Here is a 25,662-nt window from a genome sequence, read left to right on the forward strand (position 1 = left end):
CTTACTACTACACACATCAGTCTCTATTTGCACGTTCACTAAAAATGGCGGGCGTTAAACCACTGTTGGCGCGTCCCTCGTAGTTTATTCCCGCATAAATCATGCTTTTACTAATAACTATTTACTATTAACAATGATGAAATAATCGAGTATCACTAGTGTGGTAAATAAAGTGTAATAAGTGCTGGTGCATGTAAAAACAGCGAAATGGCTGAAGTGTACTCCAGAAATATGATGAAAGTGGCGGTGGCGAAAATGCTCCAAACGATCGGCTGGAATTCCATAAATTCAACCCCGCTGGAGATCCTCACCGATATCATGGTTCAATATGTGATGCAGATTGCTCGGTCAACGCATGACTATGCAAATGAATGTATGAACCACAAATACTATTAAATATTCTTTTGTTTACAATGTTTACATTATTTTTTGGTTATAGTTGGATGCGTTAATCCATCTTTGGATCATCTTGGGTTGGCGTTTCGAGATTTTCACGTGAGCTTAGCTGACTTGGAAGAGTATGTCACCTATGTTAACTTTGCTCCTCCACCGACACCTGTGCCAAAATATCCAGTTGCAAAGGAGAATAATTTGAACTTTTTGAAACCTGGCAGTAAAGAAGTGATAACAAGGCAAGTTCATATACATGAACATTTACCGCCTATGATAGAAGCTCCTGAAGGTACACTAAAAGTTGTTTAAAATTTTCTACAAACTTATTTAGTTTTTGTTAGTCACAGAACCTGAAGTTCAAACTCCTGTAAAAAATGAAGAAGTAGAAGAAGTTGTCACTGATGAATCCACAACAACTGTATTCAAGAGACCTGCTGATGTTTCACCAGGTGAAACATTTAAAAAACCAAGGTAAGTGTCTAGTTTATGATTAAATAGTTAGTATTCTTTTAATACAAAAAATATTTAAAGACTGATTGAAGAAGAGGGAAGACCCACAAGAGAAATGAGTAGTGTCATGATGACGACTTCCGGTTATATCTCGCCGGCACGAGAAGGCAAACTCCCGGAAGCGCGCACACCTACCCCGGCGCCAGAACCACCATCATTAAGAACAGCAACTCCACCTCCGACAACATCCAAAGCTCCAACAGTTATTGACACATTGGATGCTCCGAATTATCCACCTTCAAGCGCGTTTGATGCTCCACCTGTTATTCCACCTCCAAAAATCAAAGCGAATAAAAAAGCAGAGAAACCCGAAAAGAAAAAATCAAGTAAAGAACTATTTAAAAACGGTGTACCACCATCCCCGCTTGATGAAGTCCCGATTGTTAAAAAAGCTGAAAAGGTTAAGAAACCACCACGGGAACCGAAAGTTAAGAAACCCGGCACGCCTAAAAAGCATCAGGTTGATAAACTTAACACACCTCCAAAGGTCAATAAAGCGCTGGCCGCTGCACGCATGAAGACTGAAAAGCTCAATACAACAATCACACCGATTTCAAAGGTGGATAAATTATCTAATGAACCAGATAAGAAAAAAGCGAATATTTTCAAGAAGATATCGAATGTTAAGGCGGAGAAAGAAGTTAAACCTCCAAAGTCTGAAATTCGCACGCCTGGACATTCTCCGGATTTGATCATTGATGAACCCATTGAAACAAAGTTGAATATTCCTAGTGATGTGACAATAGAGCTTGTAAATGCAGCGCCTGTGGTAGATAAGGTTGATAAGTTGTATTTCGATGATGATTCACCGCCTGGGACACCATCAACACCAAAAACACCGGAGATGATGGTTCATGCAACTCCACCTGCTGTTGTTAAAGAAAAACGTAAGCGAAAAGATAAAACTAAGGTTAAAAAAGTGGTCAAGGCAGTGAGTCCACCGGAAATGGAACTGGAACGGCCGAAAACACCAGAAGCGCATATACCTTCAATGGTACCACCAAATTTCCCGCAATTCCCCAGTTTTCCGGCTTTCCCAGGCGTTGGTTTGTCTTGTCCCCCACAATTAATTAACCCTTTGATACCCATGAATCCTATGAACCCATTCTTCGGTTTAAATCCACCCGGCATGCCGCCGTTTATGAATAGACCGCCTGGTTTCCCACTAATGCCACCACTACCTCCAAAACAACCAAGTCCCGAGATAAAAGCGAAAGTTGTCGCGGATAGTACGTCTCAAGAAGCATCGAGTCCTGCTAGTTCTCCACGGTTAGAAATCACTAAGAAGAAAAAAGATAAAAAGGATAAAATCAAAAAGAAGAATAAGAAAGATAAGTTGAAGAACAAAGGCGAGAAGAAAAAGCTTAAAGAGGAGAAGAAGGATAAAATCAAAAAGGAGAAAAAGAAAAGCGTAAAGAGAAAGAACGTGAGAATGTCAACTTAAAGTTAACATTGAAGATCGGCGGAGAGATGTCACCACGACCTGATACACCCGATAGAAAACTGTAAGTTGATTTTTTATTAGCATGAATTTGAGGTTAATTTTTAATATTTTCAGCAATATAAAACCTATTATTAAACGAGAGGATGACAGTCCGATCGTTGAAGTAAAACGAGAAATGTCCCGGAATTGGCGAAGATATCAGCTCTGGTTACCGGCCAACCCAAGCCCAAGTTATCACCGATTGTGCAACCAAGTAAGTTTTAGGTTATAAATCCCAACAGCTACGATTTCCTAGACTAGATACCGTTACCGAGCGCTCTCTCTCTCTCGCCGAAAAATCGAAAAACGGCAATAATTTAGGTGATTTATATTTATTTTTGTTCCAAAGATAATATAACGCCCGAATCATTTCATCTTCACGTGAAGAAGTCAATGTTTAAACCAAACCCTAGCAAATTTCGACCTAAAGACCCTACTAAGCCGGAGTCGACGGTTGATACGTCGAGATATATCGTAAGTAAGCGCAGCGCTAGCCGGGGGGGGTTGATCGCTGTAACCTTAACCTAACTCGTCATCATCATTCTCGTTCGCATCACTCGATCATATTGGGCATTTGATTAATCTCTACCTGAAAGTCATCGCATTAATGTACTGCTCCCACAAAACTCACAGTGTACATGTGCATGGTGACGTGTTTTGATTGCCGGTTTTTATTTTCTCTACCTGCCCCCCAAATGAGAGCATGACGTACTTACTAAAACTTGACTAGGGGTTGAAAAACGCTGCAGCTCGATTAAAAATCAAAAAAATGAAAAGCAATATACAGCTCAAACACCAACAACACGCTTGCGGCCATTTTGTTCATAGTCTCTAAACCATGTTGAGTGTATTAACAGAGGAGGAGGTTAAGGAGGAGAAAGCTTCGCCGCCGCCCGCGCAAAGGCCAAATCCGGGGCCTGGTCGGCCGCCGGGTCCAGGTAGGCCCACGGGGCCGGGGCGTCCGCCTGGCCCCGGCCGGCCACGCATCCATCCGATCAAACAGAAACCTTTAAAATCGAATAAACCACGACAGGTACCCGCCAAGGTAAGTTTTGCTTACTCTCCTCTCTTTTTGGCCGCATTCGCTAACGCAAAATCACCAACGGAACCAACTCAGGTGTTCCCAATTATTATATTTTTGAAATTTTGCGTTAAATCGAAGAATGGCTTTCTGTCTCTTATTAGGGTGATGGGTGGTGCTAACAATGTTTTGCTCTAATCTCTAATTTCACGTTTCACATTTATTTTCTCTTGGTTTTGTTTTGGTCATGGTGTTGGTTGGTTTGTTGGTATGTTTGTCTATAGAAACTCACATAACATGCATCACGCGCATTCATTTCGCAAATAGCATTAGTAAACTAGTTGCAGGTTTGGCAAACAGACGACGCATGAGAATCGCGATTATATTATGTATTTTCTTGATTAGGATTCCGACGGTAACGAGGTGTGGATTTGTCCAGCATGTGGCCGGCAGGATGACGGCAGCCCAATGATCGGATGCGATGATTGCGATGCATGGTATCATTGGTACGTAAAAATATAACTTTTGTGTGTAAATTATCGCAATTAACGCAAATTTTACGCCACTTTCTACAGGGTGTGCGTGGGAATTCAAGTTCCACCCGACGAAACAGAAAACTGGTATTGCCGGCAGTGCATTGCCAAAAAACAAGAAGTTTTACACACAGACAGAAAGCAAAAGAAACGCAAAAAGAAAGAAAAGAAAGAGCACTAGTCATTTTACATCATTATACTAGCAAAACATATTATTGACATATATTATCTAAATGATGTTCGCAATGATTAACTGTTTACGAATTTTGTTGATTAATACTTTTTAGAAATTCATAGTTTTCTTCATTAATATCAGAAAGTCAAGCCCCATTATAGGGTATTCTTAAAGCCGGGTTTGTCCGTGTGTAAAATGCACATAAAATAATTCGGGACCATACTTCACCATGATCAATAGAGACCCATGCCCATGTCATCCCCAATATTAGCCGCCATATTCATCTCCCCTTGCACTAGTTTAAACTCACTCAATATCTGCTTGAATCCACTGAAATAATCCGCCATACTCGGGATATCAACCGGCTTCCGAATGGTACTGCTATAACAGCCTCCAATAGACGACGACAATGACGGTGGTGATGGCTTCTCCCGGCTTTTAATCTTCTCACTCTTATCGTCGCGATTGCAATCCCTCAATATCCTCTTCTCAGCTTTTTCTTCTTTCTTCTTACTCCCACTCTCTCTATGACTACTCCTAATATAACTCCTCTTTTTCGACTTATTCTCTTGATCCTTTCTGATTTCTTCCTCTAGTTTCTGAATATTACCCCGAATAATTCTAAAATGCTTGGCTGAAAACTCAATGATAGCTTTAACCGCATCCAGGAACTTCATAGTAGTTCGGTGACCCAATGGTAGAGTTATAAACCTGTCATAACCCACAAGACCCCACATCGTATCTGTCTGAGCCTCCTTCAATCGCACATAAGAAAACATGCTATCTAGTTTATTCTTGCGAAACTCACGCCTGCGATATTGCTCCATCAACTCCTGAACTTGCATGTCAATATTCGCCAAAGCCTCCTGCTGATACTTATATTTCATCTCCAAAGTCTTAACTTGTTCGTGTTGAATCATATCGCGATACTTTTGCTTCGTCTGCGACGTGTTGATCATATCCAGTTGCTGTTCATGTTGACCACACAATCCGTACGGAACCATTCCACCTCCATCAGTTTGAGTATCATGATCAACCTTACTCGGTACAGTCTCCATACCTTTCTTCGCAGCGGCTGTAATCCTCCTAATCAACTCCAGGAACTTAGACTTTGCATGTTGTTTCCCAGTAGTGAATTTAATCGACATAAAATTCCTCCTAATCGTAAACTGTGCGTTTAAATAATCCGGTAGTTGTTCATACTCATGCAGGGCAGTCTTACGACTTTGAAATGACCTCGCCATGTTTTTCGCGACTAATTCATAGTTGGATTGACCTATAACAACGTTCAACCTCATACCATCACTCCAGTTCGACGGAGCATCCTTCAATTCTACAACTGTGGGTAGAGTTGACGTTTCCAACATTCTAGGAATGAGTCTGCATACAAAATCACCTAGTATTTTGCGTTCAATTTGAAAACACACCAATTGACCATAGTTCACAGATAAAGTCATGATATATACATTGGATTCAATGAGGGGGTGAAACAGGCTGCCAATAAAATGGTTCATGCGAAACATAATGTTCTTGTGTGCATTAGTAAACCCGTGAATGGTCATTTTATACTCGGGATAATCTCTCATTGGTTTCATCACCACATTACCGGGTTGGACCACTGGAACAACTGAAACTGCACTTCCAACAGATGGTGAAGCTGATGGTGGTCTGTGTTGTTGTGTATCATGCAAAATGGAAACCTGTGATGTGGAAGTACCAGGAGGAGGACCGCCAACATTCTTGAAATAAACAAACTTTCCTCCCGGTGGCAGCATTTCCGCCGGCATTCTACGGACAGGTTTTGGGATTGGTTGTGTGGCTACATACATTGGGTTTGTATTGGTATTCATTGTTAATTGCATTGATTGAGGTCTTCTGTTAACCGGAACTACTTCTTGTGATTGTTGGGATTGTGATGTCCCGGCAGAGTTTGAAGGGCGAATTGCAATATCTTGCAGGATTTTAACGTTCTTTTGAGGATTGCGGGCAGCAGAAACTGGTCTAACAACAGAACGTTCTAGGTTTATGTATTGCGGTTGATTTGGTTGCATTAGAACAGAGTTGTCAAGCATAACGACGTTGTCCATCACTGGAATTGTGGATACCACTTGTGGGAGTTGCTGGTTGGGGTGAGTCATCTTAGAATTGTTGTTTATTTGTTGTTGGTCATGATTGGAATTAGCTGTACCCGGGCGAGAACCACGGGTCATTTTCGGACGTGGTTGACGAATGGTTTGGTTCATACTCGGTTTTATTCGAGAATCGTTTCAGTAGGTACAGGAAAACCTGTCGAATAATAATAATAATATTCTATTTTTTCCCTTAATTATTATCATGGCGACGACTTTTAGTAAAGCGTAATTCCGTAAATAACTGCACAATATTAAGTTTATAAATGAAGATTATATTCACTTACTTTCTTGGAATATTCTGGATAAAATACAATGTGAACTGTACAACACTATGCAAACGACTATTGAATATTTAAATAAGCCATGTCATGATATCTAGATTGGTTGCTATGGTTACTAAACCAAGGCCTACTACATGGTTATGTGATTTTGTTTTTTAATTCTGCGTGAGATAATCTAGTAGTCTGTATATGACAAACCGAAACAATCGTTTAGTTTTTGTTTCAACGTGCTATAAAAACGAGCGCGTTTTTTCAGTGAAACATATAATAAGGATTTATCATCCTGTATTTAATGTACATTTGACTGTGTTTTTAAAAAATGTCGTAGGATGTCGCTGCTGTTCACTTTTGAGCAATTTTTATTCTTATCTCAACTCTAGCTGAGTCTGTTTCGTCCGCCGTGTGATGTCGGTTGGTTATTTCTCACAAGTCGACGCGGTTTTCATGAATTTTCGCGTAACCGCGCTTCATTCTATCATCAAACAGTGATGTGTAGTAGTCACATGCGTGTGGTGTTTTGTGTATGAGATTTCGCCTGTGAAATATTCATAAATCACGATAAATTGTCGTAAGCTGAGCGCGAGTAGTGTTATCCGTCGGCCGTCGAATCCGATTTTTGCGTGCAATTGTTGTGTACTTTATTCTGGACTATGGCAAACCAATTCATCATTAAAACTTCTCAGACGTAAGAATTTCTCAGTGCTTCTTCAACGATATTTTCGTTTTTCCGTGAAACTGTTTACATTCTACATTTAAACAATTAAATTATCTGTCGCAGTTCGCACTTATTAAGTCGCGGTAATTTTGTTTTTAATTTTTGATCTCATGCATAGATAATTATTCTAAAATAGTAATATAATTTAATGTTATCATTTAATAGTTAATAATTTGTTTAAAATATCAAATTGTAGTTCTTTATAATTATATATCTTGCAATACATAAATTAGGTGATTAGCTTAGTAACATAAATAAAAATCAGTATTTATTTAGTAAATAAAACGAACTGCCAGTTTTATATCTTGCAATCACGAAGTATAGATATAAGGAGTTCGAACGGTATAGGCTTGCTAATAGTTCTCTTTTCTGCCACTGGCTGCGCTTGAATCACTAGTGAATCGATGTACGTTGGTTCGTGTTCATAGCAACATTGAGACAATTTGTTTACATGACGTTCCTGTGTTTAGATACTTCGTGATTATTATTACACGTAAACACGTGCTGGTTTGTGAATGTTTAATTGAATTCAATTAAATTTAAAAATACATATTTTTTAACTTTGTCGAATGCGTTATCCATATTGTTAACTTTTATATGTATGTATACATTAATTTGAATTGGAACGTGATAGTATTATTTTTTTGAACTAATTTATTTATTGAAAATTAGTAGTGTTAAAAAAATGGGAAATAATGGGGTTGTGCTATTCCAGGATGTTTTAGTAGCCGAAAGACTAGTGAGAAGGTAGAAAAAGTAGTTTTATTCAAAGCATCAAAGGTGAGTAATATCTTTGAAAAATATGTGTTATAAACAATTAATTTATAACTAATAGCCCAAAGATTTAAAAATATGTCATAATTTCATGTATCTTGTGAAATATTGGCGGTGTCCATAGTAATGTAAGTATTTAAACGCGTACACTAACGCATAGTGGCGCGCTCTATTGGCGAATGTTTGGTCCCCTAGATCGTGACCATTAATTTAACATGACGTTCGGACTCCTTATATCTATACTTCGTGCTTGCAATACACATTTTATTCCGGAAATGTGAGTGTGTGAGTTTGGCATTCGTGTCCTTGGCCTTGTGCGCACGAATGGTACGTAGTACATAGTACGATCCTAGATGTCGCTAGAATGTACAATTTGCATTAAATTCGAAGCGGACTTGTCGAAGTACGCTGAAACTGGTTGTTTGTTGATAGTGCGCGTGGTTTGGCGTAGCAGATCGTGTTTTTTTTTCATATCACTTGTTTTTGTTGTTTGCATCTATGAATTTTGCGTGCCCTCGGAAATCATGCGCTGTGTTATAATAAAATGTGCATTTTAAACCGAAACCGCTCAAGTAAACTTGATCTGGAAATTTGCTTGATTGGAAATTTATTACTCACATTTTTTATGATTAATCTTAAATTTACTTTAAATTTACTGCTCAAAAACATTGTTTATTTGCATCAATGAATAATTAGTTGATTGTAATGGGAGCGTTAAACATTGCTTCAAATGTTAGTCAGTGAATTCGCGTGCCGTCGGAACCCTTGCGCTGCATAGTTTTGTATTTCAAAATATTGTGACATTGGTCATATACAAAGAAGATTCCGAAAATGTAATCATAAAAAACCTTCAACATGGATTAAGTGCGTTAATTAACATCTTAATTGGACTTAGTTTGCAATCGTTACGATACCTGATCCAAATTGATCCTTTAATTAGATTTAAGATTTTTCGGTTATGAGACAAAAATTTTAATTATTATAGGAAAATGGTCCAGTTCTCGTTATTTTCCTAAAGATTTTATTAAAAATGAATGTTTGAATTTTGCGTGAATGTTATTAGTTGGTTTGATGATATGCGAGGCGTACGTCATGCATAAACATAATTTTATAATGTAAGTCAAGATGTCGCTGGCATGTCCACATTTGCATTAAATCCGAGGCGCGTTTGTCGTTGCCAGTTGTTTCCGTGTGGTAGTGAGTGCGACTCGCCTTAGCTGGAGAAACGCGTGCCCGTGTGAGATCACGCGGGTTTTCGCAGCCAATCGGGTTGTTATCAGTTGCTTGTTTGTTTACATTCGCATACCTGCGTGCCGTGTGAACTAAAGTGCTACGTTAAACTTGTGTTAAGTGCGATGCATTCTGGCAGTCTCATCTTGTTATCCGCCGTTGTCGGGTTTCGTGTGTACTCTGCACGCTTTGCAGATATCTCATATCCACTGTATGAGTTCCGGAGTGGTCGGCTACCTTGAACGTATTTTTCTCAAGTCTCTAAGTTTCATGAAAATAATTCGGGTTTTATTCGACTATAAATCAACGACATTTAATTGAAACAAAACTGTTTGGTGTTTCACCTACGTCCGGATATCCATAAACCGCAAAAACTACGCAGGACAAGCAAGTCACCTTGTAAGTATGATTTAACATTGGCATTTGTCCCGACTATACTTGATGATATCGCAGTGTCAAGCAAAGTTATATAACTCGTGTTCTTTTGTTACAGCATTTATCGTTGATGACCGAAAAATAACTGGTAAGTCCAACGTATTCCTTTCATAATAGTAAATATTTGAGACATCCACGTTTCTTCATTTGCCATTAGATTCATTGCTTTATTTGGTCCCTTAAAATAAATGTAACTAGCAAACGGCGCACCGCAGAAATATTATTTCAAGATATAATAATAGTTAAACTATTATTTTGCAATATTTCGCACAGTTTCAGTGTTTCGCAATGGAAATTTGGTCGTTGTTGTCATTTAAAATTTAGTTTCCTTCAACCCCCCTTTTGTGACCAGAAACCTGAACTACCCAAATAAACACCTTCAAAGATTTGAATATTTCGAACATTTTCAATGTTTTGCGATGGAAATTTGGTCATATCTCGGGAACTATTGGAAAATTTCATTTTCCTTAGCCACCGTGTATAGAATCTGATAGAGAATAGTCCGTAGATTTAGACGCTGCGATCAGATCCTATTTATCTCTTTTAGTTTACGAGATATTCGCGATTGAATAAAATGGGCAAAAATTGATAAATGTCACTTTTTAGCACTTTTAGTCGTGTTTTTCGACCTTGTACTGTCGGAAATATAATTATTTTATATTTTTATCTGTTAGAGAATTTTCCAATCTTTCATAATCAACAATTCGTTGGTTGCTATCGCTTTTAGTTTAAGAGATATTAATTATTGAAAATCATCGAAAAAAAGTATCAAGCAACCCCCCCTTGGCAATTTTTTCTTAAGAATTAAAAATTCATCCCTTAGATTTCCGTTTTAACTAGCCTATCTTATAGAGAAAGTTGCAATTATACAGTCGTTGCAATCTTTGCACGCCGCATGCAGCATATTCTAGTTTAATTTAGATCGCAAGTATCGTGCCTATTGCAATTCGTGCACAAGGTCGCGTGGTATCGACGCTCCGGCTTTGCGCATCTATTGCTTTTACCTGCCGGGTTCATGCAGCAGGTACAGATTCTTATTGTGAACTGTTGCATCATTGCTTGTGCAGTTTCGGTAAGCGCTATAGATGGATTGCAGGCAGTTTCGTGCCGGTCTCTGGCGTATCCAGACGTATTTCGCGCAATGCGTATCGTTTTATCGGATTTCTATTTTATAAGTTTGAATTATATTCGGTTATCAGTCGACTTAGTTGTAATATGCATCTGAAGTGTTTTGTGTTTTGATTAATTGTGCGTTTGATGTTTATATTTCAAATTACAATGCTGCGATTTTATTGTCGGTTGTGTGATCAACCGAAAACATATTCGTGCTTGAGTAAGTAACTTTTATCTGACCATGGCGATTCTCTGCACAGAAAGTTTGTAAAAAGTATAATAAATAAAATTTCATTTTTATTGTTATTAAGTTAACGAAAATATTCATACAATTATTTATTTCTATTTTAAAAAGTGTAGGGTCACAATTATAATACTGTAATACTGTAAATACAAAAATGCCCTTTTTGTGTTTTTCGGTCGGCTAATTTTGTGGTTTTTAGTATTTAGAGGGCGAACGCAATGTCGTAAGACAACAGTTTTTTCACCCAATTGTAGGTATTTGAATTCTTTATAATTTTCATATATAACTTGTGAGTTTGACCCTCGGGAAACCTACAAAAATGCCCTTTTTGTGTTTTTCGGTCGGCTAATTTTGTGGTTTTTAGTATTTAGCGGGCGAACGCAATGTCGTAAGACAACAGTTTTTTCACCAAATTGTAGGTATTAAAATTCTTTGTAATTTTCATGTATAACTTGTGAGTTTGACTTTCGGGAAACCTACAAAAATGCCCTTTTTGTGTTTTTCGGTCGGCTAATTTTGTGGTTTTTAGTATTTAGCGGGCGAACGCAATGTCGTAAGACAACAGTTTTTTTTACCAAATTGTAGGTATTAAAATTCTTTATAATTTTCATGTATAACTTGTGAGTTTGACTTTCGGGAAACCTACAAAAATGCCCTTTTTGTGTTTTTCGGTCGGCTAATTTTGTGGTTTTTAGTATTTAGCGGGCGAACGCAATGTCGTAAGACAACAGTTTTTTCACCAAATTGTAGGTATTAAAATTCTTTATAATTTTCATATATAACTTGTGAGTTTGACCCTCGGGAAACCTACAAAAATGCCCTTTTTGTGTTTTTCGGTCGGCTAATTTTGTGGTTTTTAGTATTTAGCGGGCGAACGCAATGTCGTAAGACAACAGTTTTTTCACCAAATTGTAGGTATTAAAATTCTTTATAATTTTCATATATAACTTGTGAGTTTGACTTTCGGGAAACCTACAAAAATGCCCTTTTTGTGTTTTTCGGTCGGCTAATTTTGTGGTTTTTAGTATTTAGCGGGCGAACGCAATGTCGTAAGACAACAGTTTTTTCACCAAATTGTAGGTATTAAAATTCTTTATAATTTTCATATATAACTTGTGAGTTTGACCCTCGGGAAACCTACAAAAATGCCCTTTTTGTGTTTTTTGGTCGACTAATTTTGTGGTTTTTGGTGTTTAGCGAGCGAACGCCATGTAGTAGGACAATCGTTCTTTCACCAAATTATAAGTATGAAAATTCTTTATTATTTTCATATATAACTTGTGGGTTTAACTCTTGGGAAACCTACAAAAATGTCCTTTTTGTGTTTTTCGGTCGGCTAATTTAGTGGTTTTTGGTGTTTAGCGGGCGAACGCCATGTTGTAGGACAACAGTTCTTTCACCAAATTGTAGGTATTAAAATTCTTTATAATTTTCATATATAACTTGTGAGTTTGACCCTCGGGAAACCTACAAAAATGCCCTTTTTGTGTTTTTCGGTCGGCTAATTTTGTGGTTTTTAGTATTTAGAGGGCGAACGCAATGTCGTAAGACAACAGTTTTTTCACCAAATTGTAGGTATTAAAATTATTTATAATTTTCATATATAACTTGTGGGTTTAACCCTCGCGAAACCTACAAAAATGCCCTTTTTGTGTTTTTCGGTCAGCCACTTTTGTGATTTTTAGTATTTATTTAGTATTTTGGTGTTTAGCGGGCGAACGGCCTGTCGTAGCACAACCGTTCTTTCACCAAATTATTGATATTCAAATTCTGTTATTCGAAATTTTTTGTTTAAATTTTTTTGGTCGAAATACAGGGTCAAACTTTTTTACTTAAAACTTTTTGGTTGAATTTTTTTGTTAAAACTTTTTCTGTCGAATTTTTTTGTTAAAATTTGTTTAGTCGAAAACAGGATCGAATTCGGGTTCATACCAATCGGATTGTACATAATGTACATACTCAGAGGTAAAGTGATGTTCCGTCGGCCGTCGTATTCTTTTTGTATTTTACGCGTATTTCATCGGTTCTACAATGTGCATCATTTAGGTCCATACAACTTATTGGATATACCAAAACGAAAAAATTTATTTTGCATCAAGGTATGTTTTCGCATTTCTTCAGCCATTTGAAAGTCAAATCTATTATTGACTTTACTTCGTGAGTCTATCTGCATAGTTATCAGTGGTGTCAGGGTAAGTTTGGAATGATTTTTCTAGATGCAGAATTTAATTCTATATCTCCCTGTATCGAAATTTATTGCGATTTTCTCGCCGCGTAACTCCGTAACGCGAGTTATATTGAAAGTTGTGTGTGTGCGCCGTAGTACTCGTTGCCCTAGGATTGTTGTTTTTTTAGTTTAACACGCGAACGCGGTATCAGAGTAAGTTCGAATTGATTTGTTTTTATTTTTATAACACCTTGTATATTTGTTTCTTTTGGCAATTACGTAGGAAATCGGTCATTCGTTAATTTCTTAATGCCAGTAGAACTTTATGACGTGGTACTTGCTTATATGTGCGCGGCTATGCAGGTCGTAAGTCCTGTTTCAATATCCCGTCCCGTGTTCCGGGTCATGATGTGAATATTGATTATCTTTTTAGTTTTGAAAGTTTACTGTTTGTAACACCCTGTATATTAGTTTTCTTAACAGCACGTAGGAAATCACAATTAGTTATGAGTTTTGAATGTTCTTTGTTTCGAACTTGGGATTTTCTTTTTGGTACGCCCTGTATATTCGTTTTCCTTCGTGTCCGTGAAAATTTTGCTTCAACTGTTGTTTTCAGTATTTTTTTCTTTGTACTTCGAATTTTCTTTCTGAAACACCCTGTACATTTGTTTCCATTTTCAGTCACCTAGAAAATTGGCAGCTATTTACTAATTTAATCCCGGCAATACTTTATGAAGTAGTACTTGCTGGCATGTGCGCGGCTATGCAGGTCGTAAGTCCTGTTTTAATATGGCGACATGTATTTTGTTGACTGGTAAAATCTAAACTTGTATTCTATTGTTAATAAAGAAATAGTAAGATTATTGGCTGCTTTCATTTGAGTGTACCCCTTCTATCATTTCAGGTACAGGTCTCTAAGAGAGTTCCCTCTCTCAGGGGATGATCCCCACTATAAAAATTGTTAAGGTATCCTGTGTGATTTGTGTGTTCCTTCTTTCATTTCAGCTACAGGTCAGAACTTGTAAGAATATTTTTAAGTGTCACCTCTCTTGAGGCGACTTAAAACTTAGAAATATTTGAACAAGACCTTATAAGGATTGTCCTTATAAGGAGTTCCCTCTCTCTGGGGGTGATCCCCCACCATAAAAATTGTTGATATGCCTGATAATTTCGGGGATGAAGCGCAGAGACATCGTAGCTGTAGGTTGGGCCGGGAGTAATGGACGCATTGAAGCAGTGGGACTGTAGACTGTCTTATAACGACACGTGCCAAAAAATTTAAAAGTCTGATCCTCCCTTGTTCTCTTTCTTCTATCTCCTTCTCTTCTCTACTCTGTTCTCTTCCTTCTATCTTCTCTCCTACTTCTTATTCTCCTTTTTCCCTGTTCTCGTTTCTCCATTTACTTTCTTACTTCTCTTATTGCCTTCACTTGTATTTCAATTTCTCTTATATTTCGTTGCAATTCATATATGCAACCCAAATTACACCTGATATTTTTATATTTGAGAAAAATGCCTTCTATACCTGGGATTCGATCCGTGTCTGCTAGCATGCCAGCAGGTGCACGTCTCCACTCGACCACCGAGTGTTTTTATCATTGTTATTTGATTCTTCTATTTATGTTTCTACTTTTATCATGTTTTAAAACAACAACACAATTCAAGCAACAGTTACGTTATACCTGCGCCACGTATATGCCATACTATTTAATACTGCAAACGACAAAGAGGGTACCAAATAGAAATGTGAATAAGATTATAAATGTAATAAGTGTTTTATTAATGACTTTTAAAAATACATACATAGTTTTTAGGCAAGAAAACAATTTACGACTATCAATTCCCGTAGCAGTAAAGACTTGCCTTAAAGTACGCGCATCTCCAACACTTCCGCTATAGGTATTGCAAACTCCATGGATCGGGCACTCACAAACTTCTTCTGGGCACCAACGTTGTTTATCTGCAGGAAATAGTTATAAATATTATAACAATTCCTACAGCAACGAGTACTACGGGCACACACACAACTTTCAACATAATTCGCGTTACGGAAAAATTTTCGATACAGGGAGATATAGAATTAAATTCTGCATCTAGAAAATTCTTTCCGAACTCACCCTGACACGACTGATAACTATGCAGATAGACACACGAACAAAACACGTGCTCGCGACACTACCGGGCACGACCGACTAAGCAGGAAAGAGAATCGTCAGCCGACGTAAACATCTAGTTGGGGACACCAGGTAGATAATTGTAGTATTGTATACTTTTATTATTTATGTATTGGTATATCAATGTCAATTAGTTTTATACAATTTAATCTATAATTGTGTTACTGCATTCAGAAATTAATTTACTTTCGAAATCCAAAAACAAAATTTAAAAATTAAAGCAGAAATCAGAATTTTATTTTGATTCATGTCAAGCAATTGGAAAACGCAAACAAGTAAAGTGAATAATGGATTTGATTTTCAAATGGCTGAAGAAATGCGAGAACATACCTTGTTGCAAAATAAATGTTTGCGTTTTGGTATATCCAATAATTTGTATGGACCTTAAGATGCACATTGTAGAACCGATGAAATACGCGTATAATACAAAAAGAATACGACGGCCGACGGAACATCACTCACGCTTTACCTCTGAGTATGTAATCCGCATGGTATGAACCCCGCACATCAATCGCGCACAATCGAAGATAAATTAAGGAACTCAAGAATAATGGAGAAAATGTGCGTGCAGAACACCTAACGACAAAAATGAGACTAACGTGGTACACAAGTCAACCGCGTGGCGATCGCACAAAAATTGCACGAGATAAGAAAACATGTTTGTTTGTAAACACTGACGCTGTTAGTGTGGTAGTGCAGAACATGAATAGAATTGTACTCGCACTATGCATGGAACTATTAATTTCGATTAAATTTTAAATTGGAAACCTGATAGATAATTTAATTAAAAATTTAATTCTTCATCGATTATTTTGGTAACTTTTTTTGATAATATTAACCGTTTAGACCCTATTTACAATTTTAGAGAAGAATGCATTTGTTCTTCATAGATCTTTTTGTTCCAAACATAATCGCCAAAAAACTCGACTCTGTTCTTTGACCGAAAAATTTGTAAGTACAAAACTCGATCCTGTTTTTCGACCGAAAAAAAATTTAACAAAAAAATTCGACGGAAAAAGTTTTAACAAAAAAATTCGACACAAAAATTTTAACAAAAAAATTCAACCAAAAAATTTTAAGTAAAAACGTTCGACTCTGTTTTTCGCCCAAAAAATTTAAATACTAAAAATCACAAAAGTGGCTGACCGAAAAACACAAAAAGGGCATTTTTGTAGGTTTCCAGAGGGAAAAACCCACAAGTTATATATGAAAATTATAAAGAATTTTAATACTTACAATTTGGTGAAAGAACGGTTGTCCTACGACATGGCGTTCGCCCGCTAAACACCAAAAACCATAAAATTAGCCGACCGAAAAACACAAAAAAGGCATTTTTGTAGGTTTCCCAAGGAGTAAACCCACAAGTTATATATGAAAATTATAAAGAATTTTAATACTTACAATTTGGTGAAAGAACGATTGTCCTACGACAAGGCGTTCGCCCGCTAAAACAAAAAAACACAAAATTAGCCCAGCGTGAAAAATACAAAAAGGAATAACAATATACAGCGCCATCTAGGCGTTGAAGTACAAACCAATTCCGAAAAATTTCAAAATGTAATACAGTAGCGCCCTCTAGGTACGAGAAACCAAAGCTATTGGCAGTCGCTACTCAATCGCACTGCACTGGCGCTATCTAGTTTCGGATACATGGACTACGGGTCCAAGTTGCAGAAAACTGTGATGCAGCTATTTACTGCTGTCAAACACTTCAAAAATGAATAAGGCAGATACAAAAATGCCTCTTTTATGGCTTCTGAATATGATAATCACAAAACTATTGCGTAAAAATAATAATAAATTAGAATACTTACAATTTGAGGCAAGTGTGGATCTTCTCCGATGTTCAATTTGGTATGAAGAATCCTAAAACAAACAAAAATATGCAATTAGCATGGTTTCCACATATGAAAATGTCAAAACTTAATCATGAAAACAAAAAAGAATTTGAATACTTACAATCTGATGCAAGTACATCTATCCTGCAAGGTTACATTAAATTATTATGGTTTGTGACTTCTCTCTGTGATCACAAAATCATTTTAATGAATCCAAATTGCGATTCCAGTGTAATGTGCTTAGAAATGATATATGAATCACACTTTCATAACATTTATTATAGAATATATTATATAGTTTCTCTTTATATAATTTAATCTATCACAATTATTACATTATTATATGCTTCATATCATATCTAATAATCACATCACAACGGAATGTTGATTCGAAGACAATTCGCCGTTGTATACGCGTACATCGTGCGTGTGTGACGTTAAAGTCAAGTGTACAAACGTTTTCTGCACGTAGGTATCTTTGACGATCAGAAAAAACAAGTTGCTACTTCCACATATTGTTCTCATTAGCATTAAGATTGATTTGTTTCATGTATATATCACAGTGTGAATATTCAATATTGTATCAATTGTATAATAAATCCATACAATATCGTCAAATTTCCTTTCAAAGAGGGTGTAAAGTTATGTCGGTGCGCTAAACCCGATCAGTATTGATTATCGTCGGTGGTAATAAAAGTAATTGCACTGTTCGATGGCGATTGACTAAGAAGCGCCGCGTCTACGCTACTCTGATTGCGTCGTTCTTGCGAGTTAGGTTGTCTATTTTCATCCTCAGACAACTCTTTATTACACTGAATATTATCAAAACGCACCGCTAATGATTCTGATTCATTAGCGTCTGTACTCGAGCGACTAGGTGCCGTTTTATGTTTTTTAAACTTCTCACGCCACATTTTCCGCAAGCGTCCGCCAGTTTGCGCAAAACGTTCATTCTCTGGCCCGCAGATGGCTAACAACGCACCGAGATGAAACGTAGCGAAAAACCAGCTTACAAAAGTGACAATGACAAGAAATTGACCAATTTGTTTATAGGCCAATACATCGGATGGAATCATAAACGCGCCGGCAGCACCAGAAGTCAACGCGCCCATTAAAGTTGGGCCAAGCATGCGGCTAAGCGCCATTTTAGTAGCGCTCTCGCGATTCTCCCCCACATTAGGACTCATTTTATAGTTCACAGCGTAGTGCAAACAATAATCAACCGCAAAACCAATCGTACTAGAAATAGCAACCGATTCTAGAATGTTTAACTTCCAACCCAATAAAACCAGCACCGCCATGATAGTAACAATACTTCCGGAGATGGTAAAAATCGCCAGAATACTGTGCATAATATTCCACGTAGCAAAAAATAATACAATCACTGCCAATGTCATGGATATCGATACAGCCAGTATTGTATTTTGTGGCAGAGCATGTTGCAGATCAAAAAATTCTAAGTCACTCACGAATATCGCGTGTTTCATTCCCTCCGGTGCTGTTACCAATTGATCCATCAACCAACTCTCTATTTCTGTCACTGCCTGCTCAACTTCATCATAGGGCGCAAGATACGTATAATTACTGTCGTATTCAATGACCAACGCGAGAATTTTCGGGTCTTCAGTCTTTGAGAATCGTAATCCAGCAGTTACCGGTGTTAAATATGTCGGTGGCGTTTGATGGAGGTCATTCTGTGCGTCGATTATGCACAAGTCGAAAACTTCAGCGTCGAATGGAAAAGATGTTTCATTGCAACACGGATATCGGTTGATATCGTCGATGGGATCTATGCATGGACGGTTCATCCAGGCGATGAAAGTCTCCAGGAAACAATTTGTAAGCATTGCGCCTGGTGTTGGTTGGTAAAACGGCTGCTTTTTTAAATCTTCGCAGAAATTTAACAACCAGGTTTGACTTTCAGGTGTGGAGATGTTAAATGTTTCATCGTACACCAAAGTACCGCTGTATTTTGGGTTTAGGTAGTTACCATTATCGATTGGTAGAATTCCCCAGAGGAATCTTAGTGGAAAGCGTAGATATGTTGGGTCCTTTAACTAAAAAAATAAAACAATCATAAACTTAAACTTTTTAAATATTTTAAAAGTAATCTTACTTTGGACGATCCTTTAAAGTCAAAGTTATTCTTATAGACAAGATCATATTGTTCAAAAAGATGATTTGTCTCAAAAAGTTGCAATTCGTTTGTGCGTTGAATTTCGAGCTTCGGGTAGTAGAACACCACAACAGCTGCAAGTATTGCGATCAAAGTGAAGATGACAGCCAAGGTATGTTTGAATTGGATGATGATGTCCACTATAATAGTTTGGCATCGTTTTGTGTTTTCTTCTATAGAAAACGCGTTTGTCACAAATGTAAATCGTTCTTCACATTTTAGAAAACCACACTTGAGTATGGTGTATTTCTCCCAGACAATCACACTTGCCGGCAGCCATGACACTATCAATAAATAATTCATCATGATTGCTGTGCCAGCAAATATTCTACAAGAAAAATTTTATCGCTTAGTTTGTAAAAATATCGAGAAAAGTGGTAATGTTTTTGTTAGCTTTTCAGTGTGGTGAGAAGCACATAGACAAAGACAATTACTTACCCAAAACATCGTATCGCGGTGATTGAACTTAAATATGAAGCTAGAAAAGCGATAGCGGTGGTGATGGAGGTGACAAACATGGAAATCAAAGCGTGATAGAGTGTGCTATTCATTGTCTGAGAGAGGGTGGAATTGTTAGCGCTATTTGCTTTCATGGTGTGCCACATTTTGCAAAAAATGAACGCATCGTCAGCGCCAATACCTGCAAACGGTGTGCAATTAAATTAGAATCACGAAACAATCATTAGAATCAGGTGCAGAGTGAACTAAACTAGCTGCGCTTGAACATAGTTGACAAAAAATCGCTACTCACCGATAATCACAACCACAGCGAGCAGATTCATAAATGGAAAAAACTCCAAGCCATAAACGTAGATGTAAAGAAAGTACGAGATGGCGAGCGAGAACAAGATGGCCACCACTGTCATAACAGTAAGAAAAATCGACCCGGTGTAGATCCACATGCATATTATGACAAAAACTCCGCCAAGGATCATCAACCGCATGTCTTTAATGAGCATTTCATCAAAGAGTTCATTTTTCGCACCGAATTCCATTGCGACCACTGAGATGCCCTCAAAAGTTAAGGGCATATCTGCAATGGCGGTGTAAAATGGTAAGGTGGCGATACTCCTCGCCATAGGTAGGAATAGCATTGTCTCGATGAGTTCAGTCGTGTTGTCTGTCGCAGTTTTGGACGTGAACGCCGAGTTTGTTAAAAAGTGTAAAATTGTGCGTACGGCGTCGTACTGGCGACATTCGATCGGGACAGACATGCATTCACTTGCATCGTAACACGTTGATTCTAATAAGTCACGATGATAATAGGTGGCGCACTTTTTCAATAGGTGAAGAGTTCCGTTCACATCATCCGGCTAAACATAACCAAACACATTTATGATTAATTATAGGTTAAATTTGGTTATATTGTGGTTACAAACCGTTAAATCCAAACAATTGGAACGTCCGTTTAATAACGCAATGTAGTTAGGCAGAGACCAAGGACGACAGCAATTTGAGAATTTTTCGCTGTCCAAACAAAGCCGTGTGTACAATTCAACACCCAACAGTTGTTTTTCAATCTGACACACACTTAAAAGTGATTTTAGATTGAAAATATTTTGATTTTCAGTTGATTTTAACACGAACTGAACGTAATTGTCATCTAAACACAAAAATACAAAATATTTTAATAAAAAAACATCAATTTTGTATGTAATATTTATTTACCTGGAGGTCCACAGAAAAAATTCTCCCTTTCCATGCGCATATACTTGTCGTTGGAGATGTTGCTGATAAATTTATTCAATTCGATCCACTTCGCATGCGATTTGTCTGTTTTATTGTCCGCTTTCGTAACCACCTTCTAAAAATTCATCTTATATTACATAACAATATCATTTTCATCGAAAATAATAAAATTGCAAGCACTTACACCGTGAATTTGCGCAGAAACTTTTTTTCTCTTCCCGTGTTTACGTCCTGGACGACGCTTACGATTTAAGATGGCGTCTGTTTTTCGATAGATGTCAGCGTACAATTGCACGCTTTCGTTGCCCATCAACAAGGCTGTTTGGTTCATGAATGTTAGGTATTCATGAGGATTGCCTGTTAATTCGCCGGAGGGTTGGATGGCTTCGTAGAAATTTTTCCAGGCGATTACGCGCTCCGCAATTGGAGTTCCCCGAGTTTCAAAACCCTAAAAATGTTTAAAAAAATAGATTTTTATTCAGTTTTTTAGTGATAACTCAAAAACTAAACAAGATAGAACTATAATTCTTTCAATAAACTGTTTGTTATCTATTTGTACATTCGTTTTGATAAGTATTTTGTTGATAACAAGTTTATATTTTGAGTTATACACAAAAAAGTAGTAAAAAAACTATTGTAATATTGTAATTTGGCAACAAAACAAAAATTCTATAAAATATTAGCAAAAATAAATAAAGAACTTAATGCAGAATATATTTTTGAAAGGATTATCACTCTACCACGTCGCGTTTCTGAGTAATCATCAAAAAACCCAAACAAAACATAAAATTTTTCCAATTTTTTTTTTCTTTTTTTAATACGATAAAAATGAATACTTGCCATTGTTGGATCAGTAAAGCTCGGGAATGTACCATTCTGAAAAGGAATGACGATGCTGACAATGCTCAACAGTGCGATGGTGACGAGCAGCGCGAAGGGATGCTGGACGAAAACGTGGACAACGCAGCGCGGCGGCATTTTTCCGCTCTCGCGCCCCGGCGCGTTTCAAATCATTTCTACGCCGATGCGCGTCCCGGATTTCGCCGGCGCTTCGTGCATTTCAGCGCGTCCTTGAAATTCCTGCCGCACGCAGGTATTCCCCGCTCGTTCCACTTTTAAAACGCATCTCGGCCGCCAATCGATATCAGCGAATCACACTGCAAGCAAACAAAAATAATGACCACCAATATTTAACACCAAAAACAATTCAATATTTACCTGTGTATTAAACATCAACATGAATCGTTATTGTTTTAATGTTGATGCCCACGCATTCCTTGTGTAGTAACACTGTGAGATATGATTGAAAATAGCAGAACTGACCACTGAGACACTTGTTTAGGGTAAGATAACAGGTAATTCTAACGGCTGCGAGGTGTTTACGAACACGTTTCGTGCACAAATGCGATGCGTCTGATGAGTGCGGTGCACGGGCTGCGAGCGCACGCGGCGATCGTGATGATAAAAGGTGTGAAGGGGAGCGAGCGGGGGACGATTCGCCAAGTGGGGGTGAAGCTGAGCGCCAGGCCGAAGGTCATTTCGATGGGCAACAGGGCCATAACAGGGCTACAACGCGCAACAGCTGACTTCTGCTTGCCTGGGACCAATTTTTAATTCCCAGACGTCTATCTCCCAGAGACTCGCCATCTAAATCAATAAATAACAAAATATGTTCCAATCAAAAAATTATTATACTGGTTTTTGTTTTCTAAAACTCTTAGAATTCAAAATGGCTGCTGTAAAAGCATTAAAATGTTAATTTTGTAATAAATACTTTGAAATATGATATAAGTTTCATGTTATTGTTTGCAGAACATGATATAATGTAAAATTACCAATAATATTACTTGCAGCTGTAACTAAGAATGTTTATTGTTGCAAAACATTTTTATTGCTTTTTTAACAAAGAAATAATAAAAATTTATGTTTTTCATACCAAAATAATCATAATATTTTTATTTTCTTTGTATTTTCACAAAAAATAAACATAAACCATTAATTTCTTTGATAAATTAATATAATTTCCTTTTTTCCTCCAAAATTTCCGGTTTTTAATTTAATACCGTTTGCAACTCGTGAAGCTAATGTGTATATTGGGATGCCTAGATTCAGGCGCACATAAACACGCTTTCCCGCAGGGCTCCGCACGCCTTGCATCACAATCGCATCAGGAGCGGGAGCAAAACAGCAGGAGCCGCGTCTATCTGGTCTCCGCCGCCTGTGTGCTGCAGTGCCCAGTCTGCAGCACGTCAATCTCGATGAATGTAAACAGTGCGCGTCGTTAACACACGGCGATTAAAACACGCGAACGATAAATGAAAATTGCGACGCGACTTTCCAACATTCAGCGCAATCATGTCGACGGTGTCTTACGGGCATAACCTGCTCTTATCATGCGTCCTGCTGTTAGGTAATCAGTATAATTAATCTGCAAATATCCCCGAAATGCTTTTAACGCCTCTAACGAGACTGCGTGCGTAATTGATCCCAATTAGCACACACAGCAGACATTTATAGTGCTATACATAACGGAGTAATTAATTGCAGGAATGAGTGTCTGCCTGTCGGACGCAATTCGCTGCTACGTCTGCGGGCCGATTGAGAAAGGTTTCAATCAGACCTGCGAGCTTTTTCTGCTCAATGTTACGCGCTACGAGCAGCAATGTCCGGAGTCGTATTTCGGATGTAGTACACATTTTGAAGGTAACGCTAGGAATAAATTATCTATTTCTTTGTTTTTTTTGTTGAGTTTTTGTTGAGTTTTGTCAAGAATAACGGCCAAAAAGTGTGAAAAACCAGTTTCTAGTTGTTAGTGATTTATTGCACACAAACTGAAATTATATTTGTTTAAACTACATCATTCTGCGTTAATTTAGTCATAGAAAGTCATAAAATGATAATTGGAAGGTGTTTTTGACTTGAATTTAAAAATAGCATTTGAGAAAATGTGTTTTCTGGGAATAATTAGTGCATAGTTTAAATATGCATTGCGTTAGAGTAATAATTCTTTCACTAAATTATTCTGCATTAAATTCTGTATCAAATTACATCAAGTTTTTATTGAATTCAATTCAATTTACTTCATTAAAAGCTAAATAAAAACCATTTTAATGATCATTAAACTATATTGATTTTTATTGTGAAATAACTAATGCTATAAAATTAATTACTTCAACTACTTTACGCAATTACACGTAGAATTTAATGCAGAATCGATTAATGAAAAAATAATCAACCTATCTCTTATAGTTTTTGTGTAATAACATAAAAACTAATCGAAAACACAAATAAGTTTAACCTAACCTCACTAACCTCACAATAATTATCCAGGTGTCGAATCACGAAGGGAATGCGAACGTATGCGCATGAATGACTGCAAGAAAGCGAACAACATCGAGTATTGTTACTGCTCAACGAACCTCTGCAATGGAATAACTCCACAACTACAAGATCAAAACGATCAGAACACCGACGATGAGGACATCTTGGATGGCGCAGGCAGCGGAGATAGGCCACCAGGCATACACGCGTCAAACGCACCAAACGATAAAAACGGCTTCAACGTTATAGTCGAAGAGGTCGGCGGAAACAGCATCGAAACAAATAGTATCGAGACCAAAACCAGTGGTGCTCATATTACCACAGCCACCATGAGCTTACAATTACTATTAACAGTATTAATTATGCGTAATAATTAAGATAAGAGTTTAAATTTTGTGTAACGTAACGAAAAGCTTTGCAAATTTTTACTTTACGCACAAAAATTTTGAATATTGATGATGAAAATTCGTAGAACGATGAAAGATGAAAGAAAACGAACGATTAAAGTAAAAAAACAAGCTCAAAACAATGCCAAAGCTATTTACATACAACAAATGATATGAGTAAGAGGAAAAAAATTGGATGAGTCATGATAATCTGCCAAAAAAAGTGCGACACTTGTGGTGGCTTGGATAAGTTGATGCAAATTCACAAATTGACCATGAAATGATGTCATTTCAAATAATGTATACCAAATACCACGAAATGATTCAAGTAATCAGCGTTGAATGTTCTCGGAATGATTGCAAGTGCCACCGCAGATGTGGCAAACAGAAACAAGTAGTGATTCTCGGCGTGCTTCCAAACCAAGCGAAAGTATTAGAAAGATAACTAGATAGTGACGAACAGTATTAGCCTACAGTACGTACCTTTTGTTAGTGTTAGCGCTTCTCACATAAAATATTATTTATTGAACAAAGTCTATATACACAGTCTACGCGATGCAACTTATTGCATTTTATTGTTATTTATTGCAATTTCTAGCGGTCAGAAATAATTGCAGTGTGTTGATTAAGGCGTGAAATGTTTCAATTTGGATCAATTACTAAGTCTTCCTAATATTAACCGAAATGAAAAGTTGTTTGGATGTACGCAACTTGCCAGTAATTTTAGAAACATGTAATGTGCAATTAAACTAGTCTTCTCCCTACAACTAATACTAAAACACTACGTTGGAATTGTATATTTATTTATATTTTTAGATAGCTTTATATGAATGCGTATGAAAATATATTATTTTCTGCTTTTAAACTTTTTC

General features: G+C 37.2%; 4 protein-coding genes and 1 long non-coding RNA gene across 5 annotated transcripts; 3 read left to right on the top strand and 2 right to left on the bottom strand.

Annotated features, from left to right (window-relative positions):
* Positions 1-6: 6 nt before the first annotated feature.
* Positions 7-4,234, top strand: Taf3 (TBP-associated factor 3). The gene is given in 10 exon segments (XM_065309351.1): positions 7-373; positions 440-682; positions 735-864; positions 925-2,306; positions 2,309-2,408; positions 2,462-2,523; positions 2,526-2,600; positions 2,736-2,860; positions 3,813-3,913; positions 3,983-4,234. Coding segments are annotated over 10 exon segments (2,523 nt in total). The 5' UTR covers positions 7-207; the 3' UTR covers positions 4,122-4,234.
* On the bottom strand, positions 4,122-6,694 carry LOC135797141 (uncharacterized). The gene is made up of 2 exons (XM_065309352.1): positions 6,532-6,694; positions 4,122-6,401 (listed from the first exon to the last, which is right to left on the bottom strand). The coding sequence occupies exon 2, from the start codon at positions 6,356-6,358 to the stop codon at positions 4,349-4,351; it is 2,010 nt and encodes a 669-aa protein (XP_065165424.1). The 5' UTR covers positions 6,359-6,401; positions 6,532-6,694; the 3' UTR covers positions 4,122-4,348.
* A 2,449-nt stretch (positions 6,695-9,143) lies between these two features.
* Positions 9,144-14,066, top strand: LOC135797577 (uncharacterized). The gene is made up of 3 exons (XR_010549582.1): positions 9,144-9,646; positions 9,741-9,770; positions 12,237-14,066. It is a non-coding gene; the product is annotated as an uncharacterized lncRNA (long non-coding RNA).
* An 896-nt stretch (positions 14,067-14,962) lies between these two features.
* On the bottom strand, positions 14,963-22,724 carry disp (RND transporter family member dispatched). Its single transcript, XM_065309598.1, has 13 exons — positions 22,302-22,724; positions 21,924-22,240; positions 21,268-21,531; positions 21,063-21,198; positions 20,774-20,997; positions 20,146-20,707; positions 19,833-20,034; positions 19,335-19,722; positions 17,340-19,275; positions 17,195-17,246; positions 16,782-16,825; positions 16,617-16,660; positions 14,963-15,166 (listed from the first exon to the last, which is right to left on the bottom strand). Exons 2-9 carry the CDS (start codon positions 22,059-22,061, stop codon positions 17,884-17,886), a joined length of 3,306 nt encoding a protein of 1,101 aa, XP_065165670.1. The 5' UTR covers positions 22,062-22,240; positions 22,302-22,724; the 3' UTR covers positions 14,963-15,166; positions 16,617-16,660; positions 16,782-16,825; positions 17,195-17,246; positions 17,340-17,883.
* A 524-nt stretch (positions 22,725-23,248) lies between these two features.
* Positions 23,249-25,655, top strand: LOC135797095 (uncharacterized). The gene is made up of 3 exons (XM_065309294.1): positions 23,249-23,493; positions 23,631-23,786; positions 24,414-25,655. The coding sequence occupies exons 1-3, from the start codon at positions 23,439-23,441 to the stop codon at positions 24,779-24,781; spliced, it is 579 nt and encodes a 192-aa protein (XP_065165366.1). The 5' UTR covers positions 23,249-23,438; the 3' UTR covers positions 24,782-25,655.
* The last annotated feature ends 7 nt before the right edge of the window (positions 25,656-25,662 follow it).

The sequence above is a fragment of the Atheta coriaria genome, unplaced genomic scaffold, assembly GCF_025399875.1.
Source record: "Atheta coriaria isolate IRGN ID8LTWV9N9 unplaced genomic scaffold, Caltech_Dcor_3.1 hic_scaffold_8_pilon, whole genome shotgun sequence".
NCBI classification, from domain to species: Eukaryota; Metazoa; Arthropoda; class Insecta; order Coleoptera; family Staphylinidae; genus Dalotia; species Dalotia coriaria.

Excerpts from the sequence above, each read along its gene's own strand:
- LOC135797141 (XM_065309352.1), bottom strand. The coding sequence starts at position 6,358 with ATGAACCAAACCATTCGTCAACCACGTCCGAAAATGACCCGTGGTTCT.
- LOC135797095 (XM_065309294.1), top strand. The coding sequence starts at position 23,439 with ATGTCGACGGTGTCTTACGGGCATAACCTGCTCTTATCATGCGTCCTG. Across the intron at positions 23,494-23,630 it reads ATCATGCGTCCTGCTGTTAG|GAATGAGTGTCTGCCTGTCG; the intron begins GTAATCAGTATA and ends AATTAATTGCAG. Across the intron at positions 23,787-24,413 it reads ATGTAGTACACATTTTGAAG|GTGTCGAATCACGAAGGGAA; the intron begins GTAACGCTAGGA and ends ATAATTATCCAG.
- disp (XM_065309598.1), bottom strand. The coding sequence starts at position 22,061 with ATGCCGCCGCGCTGCGTTGTCCACGTTTTCGTCCAGCATCCCTTCGCG. Across the intron at positions 20,035-20,145 it reads CGCTGTGGTTGTGATTATCG|GTATTGGCGCTGACGATGCG; the intron begins GTGAGTAGCGAT and ends CACCGTTTGCAG. Across the intron at positions 19,723-19,832 it reads ACCGCGATACGATGTTTTGG|AATATTTGCTGGCACAGCAA; the intron begins GTAAGTAATTGT and ends TTTTTCTTGTAG.